Source organism: Glycine soja, chromosome 6 (assembly GCF_004193775.1).
Source record: "Glycine soja cultivar W05 chromosome 6, ASM419377v2, whole genome shotgun sequence".
Classification (NCBI taxonomy): Eukaryota; Viridiplantae; Streptophyta; class Magnoliopsida; order Fabales; family Fabaceae; genus Glycine; species Glycine soja.
The window spans coordinates 12,463,335-12,484,132 of record NC_041007.1 but is presented as its reverse complement, the minus strand read 5'-3'; the positions used below and the strand labels follow the sequence as shown (position 1 = coordinate 12,484,132).

At 32.5% G+C, this 20,798-nt stretch overlaps 1 protein-coding gene across 5 annotated transcripts; it reads right to left on the bottom strand.

The window, feature by feature from the left end:
• Positions 1 to 10,785: 10,785 nt before the first annotated feature.
• On the bottom strand, positions 10,786 to 20,099 carry LOC114415771 (zinc finger CCCH domain-containing protein 38-like). Of its 5 annotated transcripts, none has more exons than XM_028380609.1 (6): positions 19,908 to 20,099; positions 15,972 to 18,652; positions 15,089 to 15,447; positions 13,104 to 14,212; positions 11,918 to 12,954; positions 10,786 to 11,242 (listed from the first exon to the last, which is right to left on the bottom strand). In XM_028380609.1, the coding sequence occupies exons 3-6, from the start codon at positions 15,397 to 15,399 to the stop codon at positions 11,213 to 11,215; spliced, it is 2,487 nt and encodes an 828-aa protein (XP_028236410.1). In that variant the 5' UTR covers positions 15,400 to 15,447; positions 15,972 to 18,652; positions 19,908 to 20,099; the 3' UTR covers positions 10,786 to 11,212. The 5 variants fall into 5 exon arrangements, with proteins under 5 accessions (XP_028236410.1, XP_028236411.1, XP_028236414.1 ...); XM_028380610.1 differs by having other exon boundaries at positions 16,387 to 18,652; XM_028380613.1 differs by having other exon boundaries at positions 17,490 to 18,652.
• Between the last annotated feature and the right edge of the window lie 699 nt (positions 20,100 to 20,798).

The window sequence follows — 20,798 nt, the reverse complement described above, 5'->3', positions numbered from 1 at the left end:
GATTTCTTCATCTTGCTAGCTAGGACTGCTTTCTCTCTCCTTTACCATTTAATCATTTTCATAATTATATTCGTTTTAAATTTATGCATTAAAAAAGATAGTAGTAAATAAATTAACAAATATAATTAATTTTATCATTTACATTAAAAGTGTTTTCAACTTATGGCCCCGATTATTTTTTTCAGTAAAATATTTAAAAATTATGGAGAAATAAGGACATAAACATAGTTAATTAAATATAATATTTAATTTCTCTTAGACTTTTAAAAAAGAGATGAATGAGAATATTAAATGTTAGTAATGTTTTTTTTTTAATTTTGCTGGATAATGTTAATGTTTTATTTTATTTTAAGTGTATAGGGGTAAAAGAGTCGCATTCCACATAATTGAAATATGAACTAATATATAAATATGATTCAGCGTTGGTAAATAATTGTATTTCTTAAATATATTAAATATGTTGATAGTGTTTCGATTTCTTAACTTACTTTAATAATTTTTAAAGTCTCAATAGTTAGTCTCATTTGCAATTTATAGATTGGATGACAACATCCCAAATTATTAAATGTGGAATTAATACATATCCATTGTTTTTATATATTTTAAAAGAAACGCCCTCATACTAAAGGTCTCCAATCTTATTAAAAAGGCAAATATAAGTATATAGAAAACATAAATGTCGTTGACTATTTCAAAATCGCATTTACTACTTCAATCTCTTCTCTCTCTTTTTTGAGGAAACTACTTCAACAGATCAACTCAAGTACCTATCTTACTTTTTTTTTAAAACGAATATATATATATATATATATATATATATATATATATATATATATATATATATATATATATATATATATATATATATATATATTAGTCAGAGACTTAGAACAATTATATCCTTGCTTATAAGACGACAGCTGTAACTTCTTTTTTTTTTCTTCAAAACACAAGGTGTGTGTAGCTTGAAGAAGCTTGATTAAAAGAATATTTGAGAATTTGAGCATGAAACGGTTTGTAAAAATACTTCGAGTCAGGAGGATTAAGAATATCCTTGTATTATTCAATTGTCTTAATGATATTCTTGACTGTGTAATAACTGGACATAACTTAGGTTGTAGGGTAAATTTGTATAAATATATTGTGTGTAAATTTTCATTCGATATTTCTTTATCTTTTTCTAACAAAAGACGAATTAAATTGCGAAGTATTTTTTTTCTAAAAAAAGTATTTTTTAAAGGTATTTTCTTTATATCGTCCTACTTCTAACTTCTAAGACAAATTTTTTTATAATATCTTTTAAGGGTTTTTCATATAATATCTTTGGATATAATTGTTTTAAAAAGAAAACAAAATACTATTTAACATCCTTTATCGTATTTTGTATTTGCCTTTTTCAATAGTAACGTTTGTCATTATTTAATATTGTTTTTTCCGTTTCTTTTTGTCTTTATTATTTAGGATTATAATAAATAGCTAAAAAATGAATAATCTTTTCTTTTTATTATAATTTTCTAGTATGTTAGTATTTATCTCTTATATTTATTACTTTGACATTTTATATATTATTATTTATCTCTTTTCTCATAAGGACATAATTGAAAATAAAAATTATTCTTAGAATTTTAAAATAAAAAATAAATTAAAATATTTTTCTTCAAATGTGACACATAATTAATAGTGAGTAATTCAAAAATTAACAAAGAAATTATCTCATAGAGACATTTTTCATAGTTCAAAAAGCGTTTTTGAATATGTATATACTTGCAAAACTAAAGTAACAGCAACTATATAAAAGATCATTATCCAATTTTTGTTGATGTTAAGAAACTGTACCAGACCCCGTTAGAGGAGATAAGGCAGTAAAATAAATAAGAACTGATTGTTTGTAGAAACAACCAATGCGTCTACAAACATTGGAAACATGGGCGAGAAAGTGAAATTTTTTCCAATAATTATCCATAAAACAAAAATATAAAGATCGTTCATACATAGATTTACAACCAAAATCAAATCAAACATAAACAAATGATTAGAAATATGGGTTTCAAAACTTTTTGGCTGCATGAATGATTCTTGGAAAATTAATCACTTTTTCTCTAGATCATCCATAAATTTACAACCAAGAATCAAATCAAAATCATAAATAAATTGCAACAATTAGAATATGAGTGTAAAAAACTGAAACAAATTAAAAGATACTCGTCGACAAAATGTACTTCACCATTTTCTCTAAAATTATAAAGGAATTATGTGTCAAGGTAAGTCAGTCAAAAAAATTATGAAATGCAAAGTTATACAACTTAAGTGAAATGTACTTTCTTCAAAAAAAATAAAATGAATTGTACTATACTAATCTAAGTGCTCATTTGTTTTTAAGTTAGGTAGAATTAATTTCGAACTATTAAACGTAATTAAGATTTGTGTATAAATTGCAGTAGAAAAGATTTGTGTAGAAATTACAAATTTTATATTAAAATATACATAATGTGTGAAATTGGCCATACGTAGCGAGTACTTTGGACGAGCATAGCCTTTTGCTTTCTAGAATTAGAAAAATTAATTACATGTGTATTTACTAATTAATGACAAATCTCTTATTTTGTTAATCCCAGAAAGATATGTGGAATATAGATTGTATACCACCATTGATATGGAAATGGAACACTGGTTCCCTTTAATTTGATCCAACTCCTTTTTCTGTGTGCCGGACAATTAGGGTAATTTATCGACGTATAAGTAGATATTTCCAAAGTCATTATTAGTTTGACATCACCGCATGTGTCATCTGTACTCGGGTTTCTTCGTTTTTTAATATATATAATTAAAAGTGATCACATTTTTTAATAATTATTCTAAAAATTATATTATCAATTTTAATTGAATGACAATCATAAAAATGAATACAAAACTCTTTTTTAAAACAATAGGAGTGTTTAAAAAATAATGAGTGTTTTTCCGGCCAAGTTTCATGTTCATTAATATTGAGTTTTTCTTTTAATAATGTTAAGATTATATTCCCATTGCGTTGAAGGAATTATTTTGCTAATAATCTTATCCAATTTAAACATAATTATTTTTAATAGAAGATTAGGTTTATAATAACACAAAAATTAAACCTTGTAGATTTTAAAGAATGTTAAATTGATTAAGAATTTCACACAAATATATTACTTTAATAACTGTGCAATTTCTAAATTGGTCCTATTTTTGCCAAAAATAAAAATAAGGATGCAATTCTCTGTAACAAATATAAAAAAAGAACTCCGTAAAGTGATTATTAAGATCTGACAACTTAAAAAAATTATAATTCTAATTCATTTAATGATAAATTATTATTATTTTAAAGCATAATAAATGATCTGATGAAATATAAATTACATAATACTTTTATTTTCTGTTTGTAAACGAGGTCACCTTATATAATCATTTGTCAATTTCTACAAAACATAATGATTGTTACTTGGGTGTGACTAAATAAGTCACATCTTATATGACGTATATCGTCCGATAATTTAATTTAATTTTTTATTTTTATAATTAAAGTTTAAGGAATATTTTACAAATTTAATATTTTTATTTTTAATTTAATGTTTTATTAAAAATATTTTTTATTCTTAATTAATTCTTATTCTTTCTGATTCTAAATTTAATCTTTTCTTTTTTGCATATATTTTTTTCAGTGTCGTCAATAGTAGAGTACTTTCTGTGTGCCGCTTTCATCATTGTACTTCTTACCTGGCCACGACCACCAACCACAGTTGTAGAAAAGTTCGTCTCTGCATTTCCTATGCAAAAGCTGAGCATAATATTATTAATATATATATCTCGTAAGCATTTTTTATCCAACATTAAAAAAATATATCTTTTATCCAATAATAAGTATATCTAATAAAGTTTTGAAATATATATTTTTTATCCAATAATAAAATGCTATACTTATGTATAATAAATTTATCTAGTAAGTATCTTTTATCTAACATTAAAAAAATATATCTTTTATCCAATAATAAGTATATCTAATAAAATTTTGAAATATATATTTTTTATCCTTATCTTGATAACAACAGTCACACTGCTGCACTACTTGTTTTACCATGAGGAGAAAAACAATAAAATTTATATATTTTAAATTATAAGCTTGTATAGCATGTTATAAATATATCAATTAGCATAATTTAAACTAGTATGAAGATTTGTATGGGTATCTTACCAGAAGCAGAGCTCATTCACCCTTTGAATCAAGATGTATAGTAGGTCCGGTTCTGCAACAGTAATGCAGTTGATCCTCTTCAATTTGATCATGTTTTGCTTGCTAAAACATCATACCATTTATTGCCATTTACTCGAATTTATAGTCGCTAACATTAGCTACTAGAATTAAAATAACTTAACAGGTTATTGTAATTTTATTTTGTATATATAAGAAATAATATGGCATGCAGTTTAAAACATATATTTTCTTTAAAAAGAGGAATCAATAATTTGTATATATTTGATGCATTTAAAGTTTTTTACTATTTCGACCGTACAGGTAACTAATTCCAAAGGATTGGTGTGTTGTGGCATCTTTTATTTACATGTAGTAAAGTGTACACATCCAAATAATTTATAACAATAAAATAAATAATTCAGATGTTATAATTAATTTAAAATTATCGCATCAAAATTTTCCTTTTACAAAAATAAAAATATATCATCTATCATTATCATGATCATCATCAATCTCTATCATAATCATTGTCATTATCACACTACTACATTGTCAGTGTTGTTGTGATAACATCGGTAATGGTGAATAACTATGTAATGGTGAAGACTAGAGCTGACAAAATGCACCAACCGAATCGAGCTAGACTAAAAAATTATAAGCTTAAATTCACCTGACTTTATTTTGATTTGATGTTTTTTCCATTGAATTTGTATAATTTTAGATTAGAAAAAGTAAAATAAGTCAATATGGGTCAACCCAATGGACTATCAAGCCTAGCTAAACTTAAAAAAAGAACTCTTAGAATATGGATTGCTCCAATCATATCCATTTTCACACTTGGCTCGGTGGATCGGGTCAGATCTCCTATTTTGTCACCCCTAGTGATGACCATAGAGGTAGCATATGATATATTTTTATTTTTAAAAAAATAACAAATTGGATATGTCAAATTTAAATTATTAGTAATAGTCTAAACCATTTACTATTATGAATAGTTAAAATGTGTGCACTTTATTGTCTAAAACGAAGGTTGCACTTTAAAAAAGCACAATTCGAATATGATATTATTGTCTAAAACAAAAACTTATATTAATCTAATTAATACATAACTATTTTAAAAAAATATTTTCTAGAAGAATATAAACATTGAAACAAATTATTATTATTTGAAATAAAGTTTACATTTATTCTTAAAATTAGAGTTGTCAAATGGCCAACCCATGTGGGCTAGGGACAAGGATCCCTTAGGACCAAGTGGGTTATGCCCAACCCATGGCCATGGGTAATCTCATTTAAAAAAATAAGATTTAGAAAAGTAAAATCGTTTCTAGACACATATATACCCATGAGTCGAAGATATCTCTATCGAGGTCAAACAAAAAATGACTTAATTGGATTTGAGCAAAAGATACCCCAATTAAGACCAATTCAAAGATGACTATATTGAGGCTAACCGAAAGATGATCTGATTGAGGTTGGCCAAAGATGTCCTGGTTGAGGTCAATCCAAAGATGTCCCAATCAAGACTGAGTTTAAGATAATCTGATTGAGGCTAGTTGAAGATTTCCTAATCAAGGCTGGATCGATGATGCCATGACCAAGACAACAATTCTCAGGCCAAGGCTGATCAAAGATGCTTGGGCAAAATAATACTCATAGTCGAGCGTCATCAAATATGCTCCTTCTAACGTTGAGCTAAATGTGCCATATTTGGGGCTAGCCAAAGATGCATAGCAAAGGCTGGCCAAAGATGTCTTTGCCTAGGCGGGTTGAAAGATGCCCTGGTCGATAACAATCCCTAATCAAAGTAGAGTTGAATATCTAATTTCTAAAACTCAAATAGACATTAATTTGACTAAGATATAATTGTGATCCTTCATCTTATTTTTAAGACTTATTTTGTTTTTTTATCTTTTAAAAAGATTCATTTTAGTCTTTTAACTTTCAAATTTAAGTGATTTTTATCCTTCTCTTAACTTGAAAGTAACATTGTTAGTAATTTATAATTTATGATGATTTTAAACCAATGATAAGCTAGCATTTCAAAATTTATAAAACCCAAATGTACATTAACTTAACTAAAATATACTTTTAATCCTTTATTTTTAAGATTTATTTTGGTGTTCTATCTTTTAAAAGATTCATTTTTATTTTTAACTTTTGAGTTTGACGCATTTTGGTCCTTTTGTTGTCTTGAAAGTGACATTGTTAGTATTTTATTTTTGCATTCTTTGTTTTTGTTATCGTATAATGATTTTTTTATTATATAAATTAATACAATTTATCAATATGAAAATATATAGCAGCAGCAATTTGGGCAAAGAAAAAGAGGTAGCTACATTAATTGCAGTTTTTCTGACGATAGCTGGTTCAGCCAGTTTGCCTGGTTACAAATGAAATACACTTAGAAGATACAGTCAGAAACATTAAAGGTTGATGCTAAACCACAATGCATCAGCCTCAGACTGGCCATGATCAGAATCAGACGGTGGGACAGCACACTGCTGTGTTATCATTTCTTTTCCTTTTGCTTTCTTAATATATTCATTCTGGAGGAGTTCTCAAGTACAACAAACTACACCTGTTCATGATGTTCACTGTATATATGTTATAATGTTTTGTTGTTTTAAGCTCGCGCATGCTCAAAACAATCATTCTGTGCTTGCTAGCTAGGTTTCCATTGTCCATCTCGATCTCTTTCCACCTCACAATTAAGTTTAAGTGTTCTACTCCACACACATGACAATATTTGTAAAAGGATTTATAGTTCACATTACAAATAAATGTATTTTTAATTAGTGAATACTTTTACACATAATTCACTGCTAAATAAAATAGTTATGATAAACAAAGGTTACCGCCACCGGACTAAAATTGAATTTCTCTATTGGGCTTCATGCATGTCATCACCTTCGATAATGACAATCTTTACTCTTTTTTTTGTCAACAATTCTAATCGGCAATTCTTTTTTCAACAAATGCAATAGTAGTAAACTAAATCAAAGAAACAAGAAAAATGTGAATTTAGAAAAATAATAGAAGATAGAGAGATTAAAATGTGCACAGTCAATTTATCTTTATTACTATATGTAATGTAACCTATGTCTAATTCCCAAGGAACTTGAGATTTTTTTTTACCTCACGTCAAATGTTAACAGAAAAATATATATATATATATAAATTAAAAATTTTAATACAAATGAAACAACAATAATTATCTAGAAAAGTAATAGATGATAGAGAGATTGAGATGTGCACAGTCAATTTATCTTTATATAAGTACTATATATTTTCTGTAAAAAAAGTACTACATACATTTACTTCGTTTTAAATAAAATTATTTAAAATTGTCACATATACCATGCATGTTAAGCACCGATATGCCCTCCTTTGCATCGAATTTTAGAGTTGTTGTGTTGTGCATGCTTTTTGTTATAAGTAATTAGCTTCATTCAATCATTATTTGCTTAAAATGCATGCTGTTGACAAATATGTCAATATTTTTTTGTTCTAAAACATTCCATCATGAACAAGCTATAGAGTAAGTATCAAGAATAAAATGAGGTGCGGTGACCTATATCGACAAAGTGAGTTGGAACTTCTAACTCACTCCGTTTAGTGGTAGATTAGTAGGTTAACTCATTAAAAATAAAATAAAACTTAAAACTCAGACATATAAACATATTATCTAAAATATTTCTAATAAAAGTCATACACGATAAGGAAAATCATAAAATCTTACATCATTAGCATTTAAAAGGGTATTATCATCTTTGTATATGACAACCAAACACATATAAATCAATGTTTCTATAAATTAATTACCATTGCCATGTTAGAACAATAAATTAAATATTGACAATGACTTGACAGGATGGCCTTCCCCACCCTCAACTTCTTTTCTTAATAGGTTAAGCGGTGATAAACTGAAAATGAAAACCTTAACTCAATCTCAACGTTAACGCCTCAAAAGAGATGAATCAAATTGATTAACCCAACTAATCAAACCTGTTTTGTGACCCTAATTATGGAAAGCCAAGAATATAAAGTCCACACCATTTTGTAACTATCATGTTATTCGTGTTTTCCGTGATTTAATACAAATTTCTAATTATTTGCTCCCTTGTGAACAAGGTTTTCCCCCTTCGTGCTAGACCCGTAGACCTGCTCTTGCTTTCTTGTTTTATTCTTTCACATTTATAAATTGATGATCCCCTTAAATCAATCCCACGTTTTTTCTGTCAATTCTGTGCAGTGTTTTGGTCGAGTAGGAAATTGTTGAGCCATTAATTAATGATATTTATTAATGTACCATCCATGTGAATTTTATTTTATTTTTATATGTTGAGCTCAATTTTATACAAAACAACGTTTTATATTAGTATATTAAATGAAAAGATATATGTTTAGATATTTTTATTTTAAAAGCCAGTATAGTAGTAAAATTCAGTCTAATTTTTTTTATTCAATGCAAAAAAACACCTAAAATGATTTCAATTTAAAATTAATTTTGGACCTGAAATAAATTCATCAAAGTAAGATGTTACATTAATAATAGGGATATGAGGGTATAGGATCTACAAAAGAATCACGGGTGGTAGTGACTAAATACCAATATCATATCCGTAAACGTACTCTTGCGAAAAATTGCATTGAAAACTAAAAACAACAATCACATTGGACCTACCATACACGTCAAACAATTTTTTTTTTATTTCCTTCATGCACAATTAAAGAAGTTTTAGACTATAGCTTTAGATGCTTCTAGGGGCAGAAAATGAATACTTAAGGGAAATCTATAGTAGTGAAACTGAAAGTAATTTAACTGTAAGTATTTAACGATAAACACTTGACTTCCATTTTGTGCGTTATTGGATATCTAGGTCCCATTGAATTTTCACTTCAATTGCTATATCGATCGTTTAAGAATTAATCAAAGGGAATTTTCGAAAATAACATATATGTATGTGGATAAAACGAGTGTGTAAAACCCTATAATTTCACAAGAATACTCACTTTGAAGAGAGAGATATAGTAGTATGTATGGAAGAATATATTAATTTACGAGGAGGATTACATTGGGTCAGATCTGACACCAACACATGCATGCATTCACTTTCCCAACACCATGCTAAAGAGAGTTAAAGGATGTCATGGAATTCAACTCCATCTCTTCAAATGGCCTCCTCAGAATCAGGACAATAGCGACTAATTGCTTCAGAGTGACGAATTTCAAACTTCCATTTCCGGTAAAAGTGGGGGAAAAGTGCTTCTAGTCTTGTTGGGTCTTAGATGGCCTCTGGAAAGCTCTTCATTGGAGTTGTATACTTGTATCCCAACTATTTTTCTTCTAGTTTTGGTACTTTTGGATATTTTGATGATTTGTGTTGGGATTCTAAATTTTAGTTTAGTTTAGATGACATTCAAGGAGACTAGGAAAAGAACGGGGGATAAAAATTTGGAGAGAAACGTTCAAGGCATATAATTGAGTGATTAATAACAAATCATTATTACTATAGTGGTGTCTGCTCCTTTATAATATTATTAGCCAAAAAGATAATAAGTAAAAAGCCTTTATTAAAAAATATAACATGATATTATCAATATACCTTACCATAGTTTTTAATAAAAATCTTTCTATTTCACTATTCGTTATTAGTATGACAATAAAGTTAAACAATAAAGTAGTAAAAATAAAACTTGTTCTATATGAAGTATGCCTCCAATCAATTGATTACCTAAATGAAGAATGTAAAGCCAAACTTTCTTATATCATCCACCTTTGATCTATTTATTTATTCATCTTCGAGGAAAGTTATCATTCAACATCTTTAGGGAGTAGGGACTAAACTAACAGATTTGCTTGAAGCATATCTATTTATATTGAGTAGCTGACCAACTGCCTGGGATTATCCAGTAATAATGACTTATAACTTTCCTAAAACTGTTGCTCTAAGGATAAAATATTTGAGGAATCAATAAATAAATAAAATTAATAGGATCTACTAAACATTTGTTAAACAAATAAACAATATCTTCAAATTATCGGTTGATGAATGGGGGGACCTCTTTTACTCGGGAAGACGAGAGAACAAGGGTCTTATTATTTTTATTTTTTATTTTGCAAGAACAAGGGTCTTATTTAAAGATAAAAACGCACAAATTTTATTATGGAGCTACCTATCATAATTTTCTATATCTATATAAAGAGAATTTATTTATACGTTAAATACAAGAAGCTTTAAAACCTAATTACAAAGCATCCGCACAGCCAATTACTAGAACATAAGGTAAAGGAAAATTCCCACAAACTGCTAAAATTATTGCGTATTGTTTTAATTCTCCCTGTTGCAAACAGATCTGCAGTACCATAACAAACCGGCAATATAATGGTATAAATAAAGACAAAATCCCTTGCCTATTCAAGAAAATACTAAGCAGCAATGCCAATATATCCTAAAAAATTTAGACCGCCTCCGATAAAAAATAAAAAAATAGACGGCGTCATAATTTTCATTATAATTTTTGGGCGAATGACTACCATGCATGCAGGCAAACTCATACACGAGAACTTATAGTTGAAAATGTTGACAGTTGAAACCTCCTCCGTCCAGTTTTGAAATAATCAAGCATTGGACTTGAGCATCTTTTGGTTCCATTTCTTTCTCACTGTTCTGAAAAGCAAACAGCTGTCTCCTATAATTACAATAAACTGGAAAAATAAATTAAATCCCACATTACTGCCTAACTATTGAGTTGGTAATGGCACAAACACCTAATAATTTTTCCCCAAAAAAACGAAGAAAAAAAATTAAAGGCCCAAAAAAATGCTCCCTGATTTGTTGTACGCAATTGCTGCAAAAGAGCTACAGTACGCAAACAAATGGCCAAAATACAAAAAAAAATAAAAATCCAGAGGTAAAGAAGCAGAATACATATTGAAGACAACAGTGCTGAGTAAAATATAAACTACTTGGCAGTCAAATTTCTATAATTGCACTAAGCCTTCTGAACCTTTTCCACATACGCCTGCAACCAGAAAGAGAAGAATTGTTAGACCAGTTGGAAAAACCACAGCTAAACAAATTGTAACGAGTTTCACAACCATTGAACTATGAAAAAAGAAAATGTTTCAATTGCAGATGTAGATTCAGAAGCTAACATAGATCTCTACTAGCAAAATAGAGCTTTGTCATGCATAATACCTTCTGCGACAATCGTGATTAAATTGAGTTCAGAATCGTACAGAGATCAATTAAGTTATAACAATTTGATGGATTCAGGAAAACTTTGATCGAAAGAAAAGTTCAATTTGAAATACTTGGTTCTTTCTTAATAAACAAAATGAAATCCCATTAAATTTTATTCGATTGACAAAATAAGTAACTTATGAGGGAAAAAATTAAGAAATTGAGTACATTTGTTGGCCAAAAAAAAAAAAATTAAAAGCAGGTCCCCAGACTTCTTAAGTTTTTATTATGTTTAGACAGTATCCTTATTGATGACATTTAGCTACACATAATCTTGGGTAAGCACATTTCTCAGCTCAAAATTAATCCCATATTTTTTTAGCAACTTTGGATAAACATCCAAGCCTTGCAGAAAATTCAATGGTTTCATTTTCATCTACAAAAGTAAAATGGGGGAGAAGACTTGGAATCCTTAAAAAATATAACAGTAATGTGTAAGCTAACCACCACTAACCTGTACAAGTTTGTTAAGCTTTGGTTTTGAAAATGACAAATAGTGGTCAATTTTCTCCTGTGTCTGAGGAATATTGGCCCCCTGCATGGAACCAGTTACTTTATCAACAACTTTCTTCACAATTGTTTTATAATCATCTTTGGTGATTTGACCATCTTTCCATGTTGGTTTCAGAAGCTCCTTAACAAACTCGACCAATGCAAATTTAAATGCACGACTCCCCTTCATTCCCTTTGTTTTCTTTGCCTCATCAGGACCATCAGTTTGCTCCATGTTTTCCAAAGGACCACTCTCTTTGGTATTTTTAGGATCATCTTTAGATTTTTGCCTTTCCTCAGGTAACACTTCCTTGTTATCATCTTTATTAACCCCAATGTTTTGACCTGGCTGCAACAGGATTAGAGGATCACTCTTGACAAGTTCTTCTGAGCCAGCAGACTTGGAAGAATTGCCACAATTTTGTCTTGCTGTGTTGGACTGTGATGAAATTTCCACTACATCTTCTGCAACTTTTTTACATGGGGGAATGGCTGGGGTTACCCCACTACTTGCAACAGCACTCTTTGGCTCAACACTGTCACACATTGGATCATACTGCTTCAGGAGTCCAACAGCAGGATCTGGCCTGATGAGTGTGTTGGAAAGAGGCATAGCAAGCACCTCAGCCTTTGCTAGGGAGGATGTGCCCTTTGCATCATGAGAATTTAAAGCAGCATAAAGTTGTGGCAGCTGTTGCCCTGTTCCAAGGATATGAGCCAGTGAGGCTGAGAGATTGGTAAGCTGAGCAAGCTGTTCTTTGCCTACCACGTTCTCAGTTGGAGGAGGATCTCTTGAACTAACTTGTAATAAGCCAGCATCCATGATATTTGGTTCAGTAGTGTATTTTTTCTCAGTAGAGACTTCCTGTTTCAGCATACCATCAACAATTCCACCCTGTGAAGGTAGAATGGGAGCTGCTACTTGAGTTTGTCCAACTACTTGGCAGCTTGAAGAATGCAAAGGATTAAAACTCTCTGCATTCTGATTAAAATCTTGTCCTGGAAGAAACATCAGTAGTAGAAAAGTTTAGGTCTCTGCATGAATCTGTAGATTTGTTTGTCACATTTATCACCACATGTCAATGAAATCTGTAGATTTCTCAATTTACAAAGAATGACAATCAAAGGAACATCAAATGGATAAATACCTGGAGCAATTTGTATTCTGTCATGTTCAGAGGTGGCTAAATACATAAAACCCTGCGTTATCCCATGCTTATTTTGTTCATGCTTTTCTTCAATACAGCTGGAAGATCTCACCCTGTAATCCCAATCAGGAGACATTTTTGCATCATCACCCAACCAAATGTCTGTACCTACTGACTGGGAACCGTGCATGTTGGCAGCATTTCCTGCTATCCAACTGTCAGCTTCCTTCTTATCACTTGAAAATGGCTGTTTACTATGCACTCTGCTTTTATCCAAACTATGACCCCATCCATCCCTCATAGCCAAAGGAGTGAATCCTTGCTCAGCGGCAACCACATTTTCACTTTTGTCCTCAACCAGCTTTGCTGTATCAGAGACAGCCACTGTATCATTCCGCTCTGGACTGTCCCAAACTTTATCTGCATCAGCCTTGTTACCATCAGAACCCCACCTATCACCCCTTGGCCTTCTATTTGGACTAACTGAATCACTCAATTTCGGTCTATCCAGCATATGATAATCTCCTCCAGGATTGCTTGCCCACCTATCATCTCTTAATCTTCTATTATGGCTTCTACATGCTTGCCTGTCATGAGAAAACCTACAATATTTACCATTACGACAACTTTCATTAGCAAAAAATTTGCAAAGAGTATCACCACGGTTTGGTCCATGCCCGCTACCCTGCTCAAAAGAACTGTCTCTGTGCCTTCTATCAATTTCCCTCTCTCTAGTTAATCCATCCACAGAAACTTTACTGTGCCCATCAGAATTGTTATGATGCACAAACTTGCATGATGCTCCCATTCTACACCTTCCTTTTGGAAAATTAATACAAGCTTCATCAGATCTACCGCTCTTAAGAGAATAGTCTCTACCCTCGCGGGGAGCAGAATATCTGGGAGCTCCATCTTCCCTGTACTTATCTTCCCAACCATCCTCGTGATTTTGATTATCATGAAGAAAATGACAGTGACTGCCTCTTCTGCATTTACCAGCAGCAAAATCTCTACATGGTTGTGTCGATCCTCCAGCCCGCATTCTACTTCTGTCATTGACTCCCGAATCCCACCTAAAACCATGAGGAGGGCTCCTGCTTCGACTACTCCTAGTAAATGACATAATCCAAAGGTAGACAATTAACAAAACCAACTGCATCTAAAAATATTATGCGCCACCACAACCATGGCCACAGTATAATCACTAATATCTAAACGCAATAATTTATTAGAGAAAGAGTGCATAATTTCAAAATAAAGACTACCTTTTTTTGTAAAAGATCTAAAAATAGAAAGCGGTCAGAAAGTTTTAGGATGAGCTGGAAATAAAAGCAAATAATAAGAAATAAGCTCGTCAGAAAATACAAACAAGGGATGCATATCTAAAACAAAGAAACAAAACATGGTATAGATACATCTTAATAAGAAAAAGTAGTACACAAAGCTCTTCTATAAAAACTGAAAACTGCATCTTCTGAACATTAGTCCAGAAGATAATTTTTTTAATACTAGACTATTAGATGTTGCACATAAATGATTGAGATTAAAGATAAAGTGAAAAACTAGATGTCTTCAAACGACCAATAAATCAAGTGGTAATGCTTGTTTGCACCAGTGTGTCTAACAAAGAAAACAAAGCATATGGAAAAAAATATATAAGCATTTAAGACATGCTTAAAATGTCTTTGATATCTAACTAGTGAAATATTTTATCCCAACAATACTGCTGAGGGCTCAGATGTGTCACAGCATTCTCCTGAGTGTATACAGCTCTTAAATTAAAGCACAAGTGCTTCAGAGGTTAAGAGAAACATATATTTTAGGACCTTTTGAATATACGTGTTTTATTTTATTTAATAGTGTACACGACCATGTTTATTTACAGTCATGCTTGCACAACAAACCATCAGATGAACACTTTATAAAGTTTCAATCAACATACAGAAAATAGGATCAGAAGAGACACACCAAGTAGAGAAACAAACCTGCTGACCGACCTGCTCCAACCATTTTTGGGGGATTGACTATTATGTCTCTTATGTTTCCATGCATCCAACCCAGGAGACATTTTATGGTCATAACTTTCATCCTCATCCCATTCCATTGTTGAATCCAAAACTCTATAATCTTTATTCATAATATTATCCTTATTTGATCCTCTGCCTCCAGAAAAATGCTTTAATTTATCACCTGCAGAGGACCACCCAGACCGCAATTGCTTACCATCATCAGGAGAAAAATCAGGATTGTCTCTCAAATCCCACTTTGAAGAGCGCTTTTTGCCACTTCCACTCATCTCACTTGTCAAAACTGTAATGCTCCTCTTTCACAAAAACAGTGTTCTCTGAATCAACAAAAACAAATAAATCACCAGAAACCTAGATTCTATCATCATTCTTCTACTATTTTTTCTTCATTAAAGGACTACAACATCCTAGGAGACATAAAAAGCACAAATATAAAGTAAATGAAATATTTTATTTTGTATTTAAAACAATAAGTATCAGGCTAGAGTGCCATAGTTCTGTTGATGGGCACAGTGGGAAGGATTTAATCCCCTCCCAATGCACTTTTAACTCCCTTCCAGCTCCCCCAGTCCCCTAAAGGGGTTCCATTAGGGTCCATCCAAGTGGTGGGAAGATTTAATAAGAGTCCTCCCAATGAACCATTCAAGACATGCATAATTGAAATTGACCATTTTTCGACAGAAATGAATTAATTAAAAGGGAAGAAGAACTTAGAACAGGAAGATCCAAATCCTCCAAAAAAACAAGTAAAAAGGAGACATGAGAAGCATCAATCAAAAGAAGCATGAGCAGAAAGAAGCAAAACTATCTAACCCAAAGAAGCTTTAGAGCAGAAAATTACAGCATTTCATGTGGATATAATTGACTGAGGAACAGTTTTCAGTTGTATATTCAGGTTCTATAATCAAATCCACTTGATCCAGATCAGGAATTACTCCACAGGTTCCTTTGAAAATTTCTTTCTTTCTGCTTCTAAATAAAGATTACTGATGGCTTCTAAAAAAAAATACTGATAACAACATAACATTTTGAGGATGTAAGCATTGTGTGTTAAGCATTGAGCCAAGGCCTCCTAAAGTATAAATGTATAATATGTAGATTGGATTAACAAACCAAAGGAACAGAAACAGGATTTTCTACCAGCACCAATAATGAACATGTAAGCATTTTTCAGACCATATAGTAGAATGTGCTTGGAATATATGAAAGTAATGAGTGAAAATGAATATATTGTTGGAGAGATTCGAGAGGTACACCTGTGGACCACGAGCCACCACATAAGGAAACCTGATACCACACTCTAACCCAAAACCTTAAGGCTCAGGTTTATGGGTCTTCTCCTCACTTATATGGTGCTCAACCTTTTCACTTCTACCCGATGTGGGACTTCACCTCACACTTGTAACCCAGCACATCTCCCCCTTAAGTGTGAGTCTCCCCCTCAAGCGGAAGGTTTTTATCATCCACGAATATAGCCATGACTGGCCACCTGCGGTACTTGCACCGCCGCTTCATCTGCGGGACACGCTGCCTGGACTCACCACCAGGAAGACTTTCGATATAAGGGATCCCCAAGGCTGAGATCCATTGCTGTCATCTTACTCGACTGAGCCGGTCACCAAGTCAAACCATCGGCTCTGATACCAATTGTTGGGGAGATTCGAGGGGTACACCTGTAGACCACGAGCCACCACATAAGGAAGCCTGATACCACACTCTAACCCAAAATCTTAAGACTCGGATTTATGGGTCTTCTCCTCACTTATATGGTACTCAACCATTCCACTTCTACTCGATGTGGGACTTAACCTCACACTTGTAATCCAACACATTGGTCCACAGGTGTACCCCTTGAATCTCCCCAACAATTGGTATCAGAGCCGATGGTTGAAGTTGGTGACCGGCTCGATCGAGTATGCAAGTACCGCAGGTGGCCAGAATGGCTAGCGCCATAGCGTGCCCCGCAGGTGGAGCGGGGTGGCCAGAATGGCTAGCAAGCAGGGCAAGTACCGTAGGTGGCCATGGCTATACTCATGGATGATAAAAGACTTCCGCTAGAGGGGGAGACTACCATGTGGAAGAGACTCACACTTGAGGGGGAGATGTGTTGGGTTACAAGTGTGAGGTGAAGTTCTACATCGGGTAGAAGTGAAAAGGCTGAGCGCCATATAAGTGAGGAAAAGACCCATAAACCTGAGCCTTAAGATTTTGGGTTAGAGTGTAGTATCAGGCTTCCTTATGTGGTGGCTCGTGGTCCACAAGTGTACCCCTCGAATCTTCCCAACATATATTACATTTTTTCAGAGGATAAATCAATATATATTGCCTTAAATAAGAGGTACATTCCATCCTTTTTCACCTTCAATTCCATACGAAAGTCAGGTATTGTTTTGATGCAAACAGTCCAAACCATTAAACAGCCCAGTATATGGTTTTATAAATCTGTCCCATTTCCCGACATCTTCCTCCATTTCCTCAATCCAAGGAAATCTAATCTGATGTATAAAGAGTTGCAAAAAAAATTAAAAAAACCCTGTAACTGCCAGTCAGGGAATTTGGGGATGCATGCATTCCCTGATGACACCAAATTAACAATGAAACAAATTTTAAAGAGCAAAATTTGGCAGAGGTGGCCAAAATCAAAAGGCAATAGCCATAATAATAGGGTTACTTAAAGGTGTGGGGCAAGAGAGTTGAGGTTGAATGAATATCCTATCAAGCCATATCAAGTCCTAAGAAAAGGATAGATTTATATGGTTTTTTGGACAAAAAAGCTTTGACAATATTCGACTTACTATCACTTCGATGTGCCAAACATCCAGTAAGGCTTGATACTGTTTGTTTATACTATTAGGTCTTTCTTATGTAATACATCAGACATAACCTAAGCATTTCTTAATGATGCATAAACCTTTTAACAATGCCACCAGCCTGCAAGCCTCAAATCACATAGACTCTTGGTCATCTGTAACTAATTGGTCCAATAACTAGAGGTATCTGCCAAGGCCTCAAAATTGATATCAAGTCTATTTCAACAGATTTTAATCTTCAAACAGACAAAATACAAGGCTCTAGCTCTTCCAAACAATCCTCCAAAGGCTAGGTGTATTCTCCAAAAAAACCATGAAGATGGAGTTTGTACAGCATCTTTAAACATTTACAAGATTCAATCCATCTCATAAATTTTTCAAAACACCCAAAAAGTAGATCAAATCTACAATGAGTATGGCACTGATTTTCTTCAATGCTTGTTCTTGATGTAAATTGGGCACTATTGTATCTAGTGAAACTTAATACATAAGGTGGCACATCCTTTCCCATTCTTGAACTAGTCAATGGTTTATTCCTCTGCTATCTCAGAATATATTGAAAATTTCTCCACTCCAAAACTATCCAATACGAATTTATTAGTGTGTTAAATATCCCATATTGCTCTTGTGGAAGGATCAAATGCCATTGGAAACCAATTTACACCAGCTACTTTGATAGTTTGACTGAACTTGGTAACACCTCCACGCATTACTGCAGAAAAATTGTATCTAATATTAGCACTTGGAATAATGTACTCTTACTGAGACACAGAACTAAAGCACACAGGAGACTGCCAACCCAACTACAGAACTACCTAATGTCTTGGATCTTGGTAATCCAGCTCATTCTATGGGTGAAGCCTAAAAATTGTCAATTACATGATTTTTAGGCAATTGTAGCATAAGAAATCAATTTTACACTATAGTCGAGGCAAGGCTAATAAAACTAATGTAACCCAGTGCCAGAAGGCTCCTCACTATGCGAAGGTATGGGGGAGGACCATTGTACACAACCTTACTCTTGCATATGCAAAGAAACTATTTCTAGATTTGAACCCATGACCAATTGGTCACCAAGGCACAACTTGTTGTGCCAGGGCTCGAGTTGAGGCAAGGCTAAAATACAAAACAAATATTGTGATGAAAGCCTGTAGCCCTATACTAAAACCAAACAAATTCTATCCAAAATCAAGCACCAGAACCATCGTTTCTGTAAAAAAAAATGGAACAGAAACAGCCAAGTAGATTTTTCAACAAAAGATGTAATAATGATAATAAAAGGTCTTTCTCCAGCATTGTTAGTCTAAAACAAAGCACATAACAGTAATAGAAAAGAGATTTTTTAAGAATTTGCTGTCCCCGCATCTTTAATGATTCCCCATTCTCGTGTCTCCAAAATTCTCTCATTAGCAAAGGGAAAATTCTTCAGTCACTACCTAACCTAGAATACTGTCGTATATTGCATCACAAAGGTAGAGCAATAGAGACTGTAGTTGTAGTGGCTTGCGCAGAAGTAACAGCACGAGGAAGTTAGACCAAGACAGGAAGAGTGATGAACAGTATTGTATGAGTTAGAAAAAGGAGGTGGTTGTTACCAGTGTTCTCCTCTGTATTTATTCTCTTTCTGAGTGTTATTTTCCCTGCCTTGCACTAGTTCCTTATCCAGCTTTGTATCACACTTCATAGTAAATAAAGGCTATACTAGGAAAATTCTATTTTCTAGCTTCAATTTATGTTTTACGTCTAAACGACATTGATAACACTATCAATCCTAACGAATAAAAAAAGAAAAAGGAAAAGGCAACAATAACGAATATCCCTCACATTCAAATTCAAGCACACAGGAACTGAAAAGAACACAAATTAGGTTTCAAAACAACGCTTCAAATTAAAATCACAGGAGACATGTTAAACCCTAAAAAAGACATGGAAGGGAAGAAGCATAGTGGGGTTGAGAGAAGACTCACGAGTCACGAGTGAGTGAGAAACAGAGCGAGGAGAGCGAAACCCTAAAGTGGAGCAAGTGATTCTGCCATGTCGAAGCTGCGAGAGAAACTGAGCTTTAGCTTCGCTTGTGTGTTCCCAAACAAATATCTGTGCTGTGCAGGATTTTATTTTTTTTTTTCTGTTTTTACTCTCTCCTTTGTTTTTCCGATTGATTCTTTCTTTCTCGATTTATACTGGTCGATGGGTCATGACATTGCGGAATGTGGACCACTTTCTTTTCTTTTGTTTATCAGAAAAAGAAAAAAGAAGGCAATTTGGAGTCTTTAAAAAAAACTATTGATCTGGTGTTTATTTTTTACTTTTTTATTTTTGTTTAATTATATTTTTTATTTTTGTTGAATTTCACTTTCAATATTTTAATTTCACATATATTTATCTTTTACTTTTAATTACTCGGCTATTTTTTCCATTAATAAACATAAAATTTTGGGATTAATTTGTTAAAAAATAAAAAATTTGGAGTAAAAAGTATAATTTTTTTTTTGGAATAAAAAATATTTTATTGCCAAAAACTTATCAATACAAAACCCGCTTATCAAAGATCCAGACCCAAACTCACAAGAAAATCCAAAGAGACTAAAGATTCCTATTGCAATACATCATAAGTTTCCTATTGTTTTCAACTCTTCTAAGAATCACATTTTTTATGGTCTCCCAATGAAGCTCTTCTTTCCTACCATCTTGAAATATGATCCGATTTCTCACAAACCAAACCCTATAAACAGTTTCAGCCACAACCAGCTTCATCAAACTTCTTTTACAACCTTTGCCTTTAGTATTTTCCACAATCCAACCAAGCTCATCATCCCACATAGTAGGAGTGTGAACATACCCAATCCAACGCAGAATCT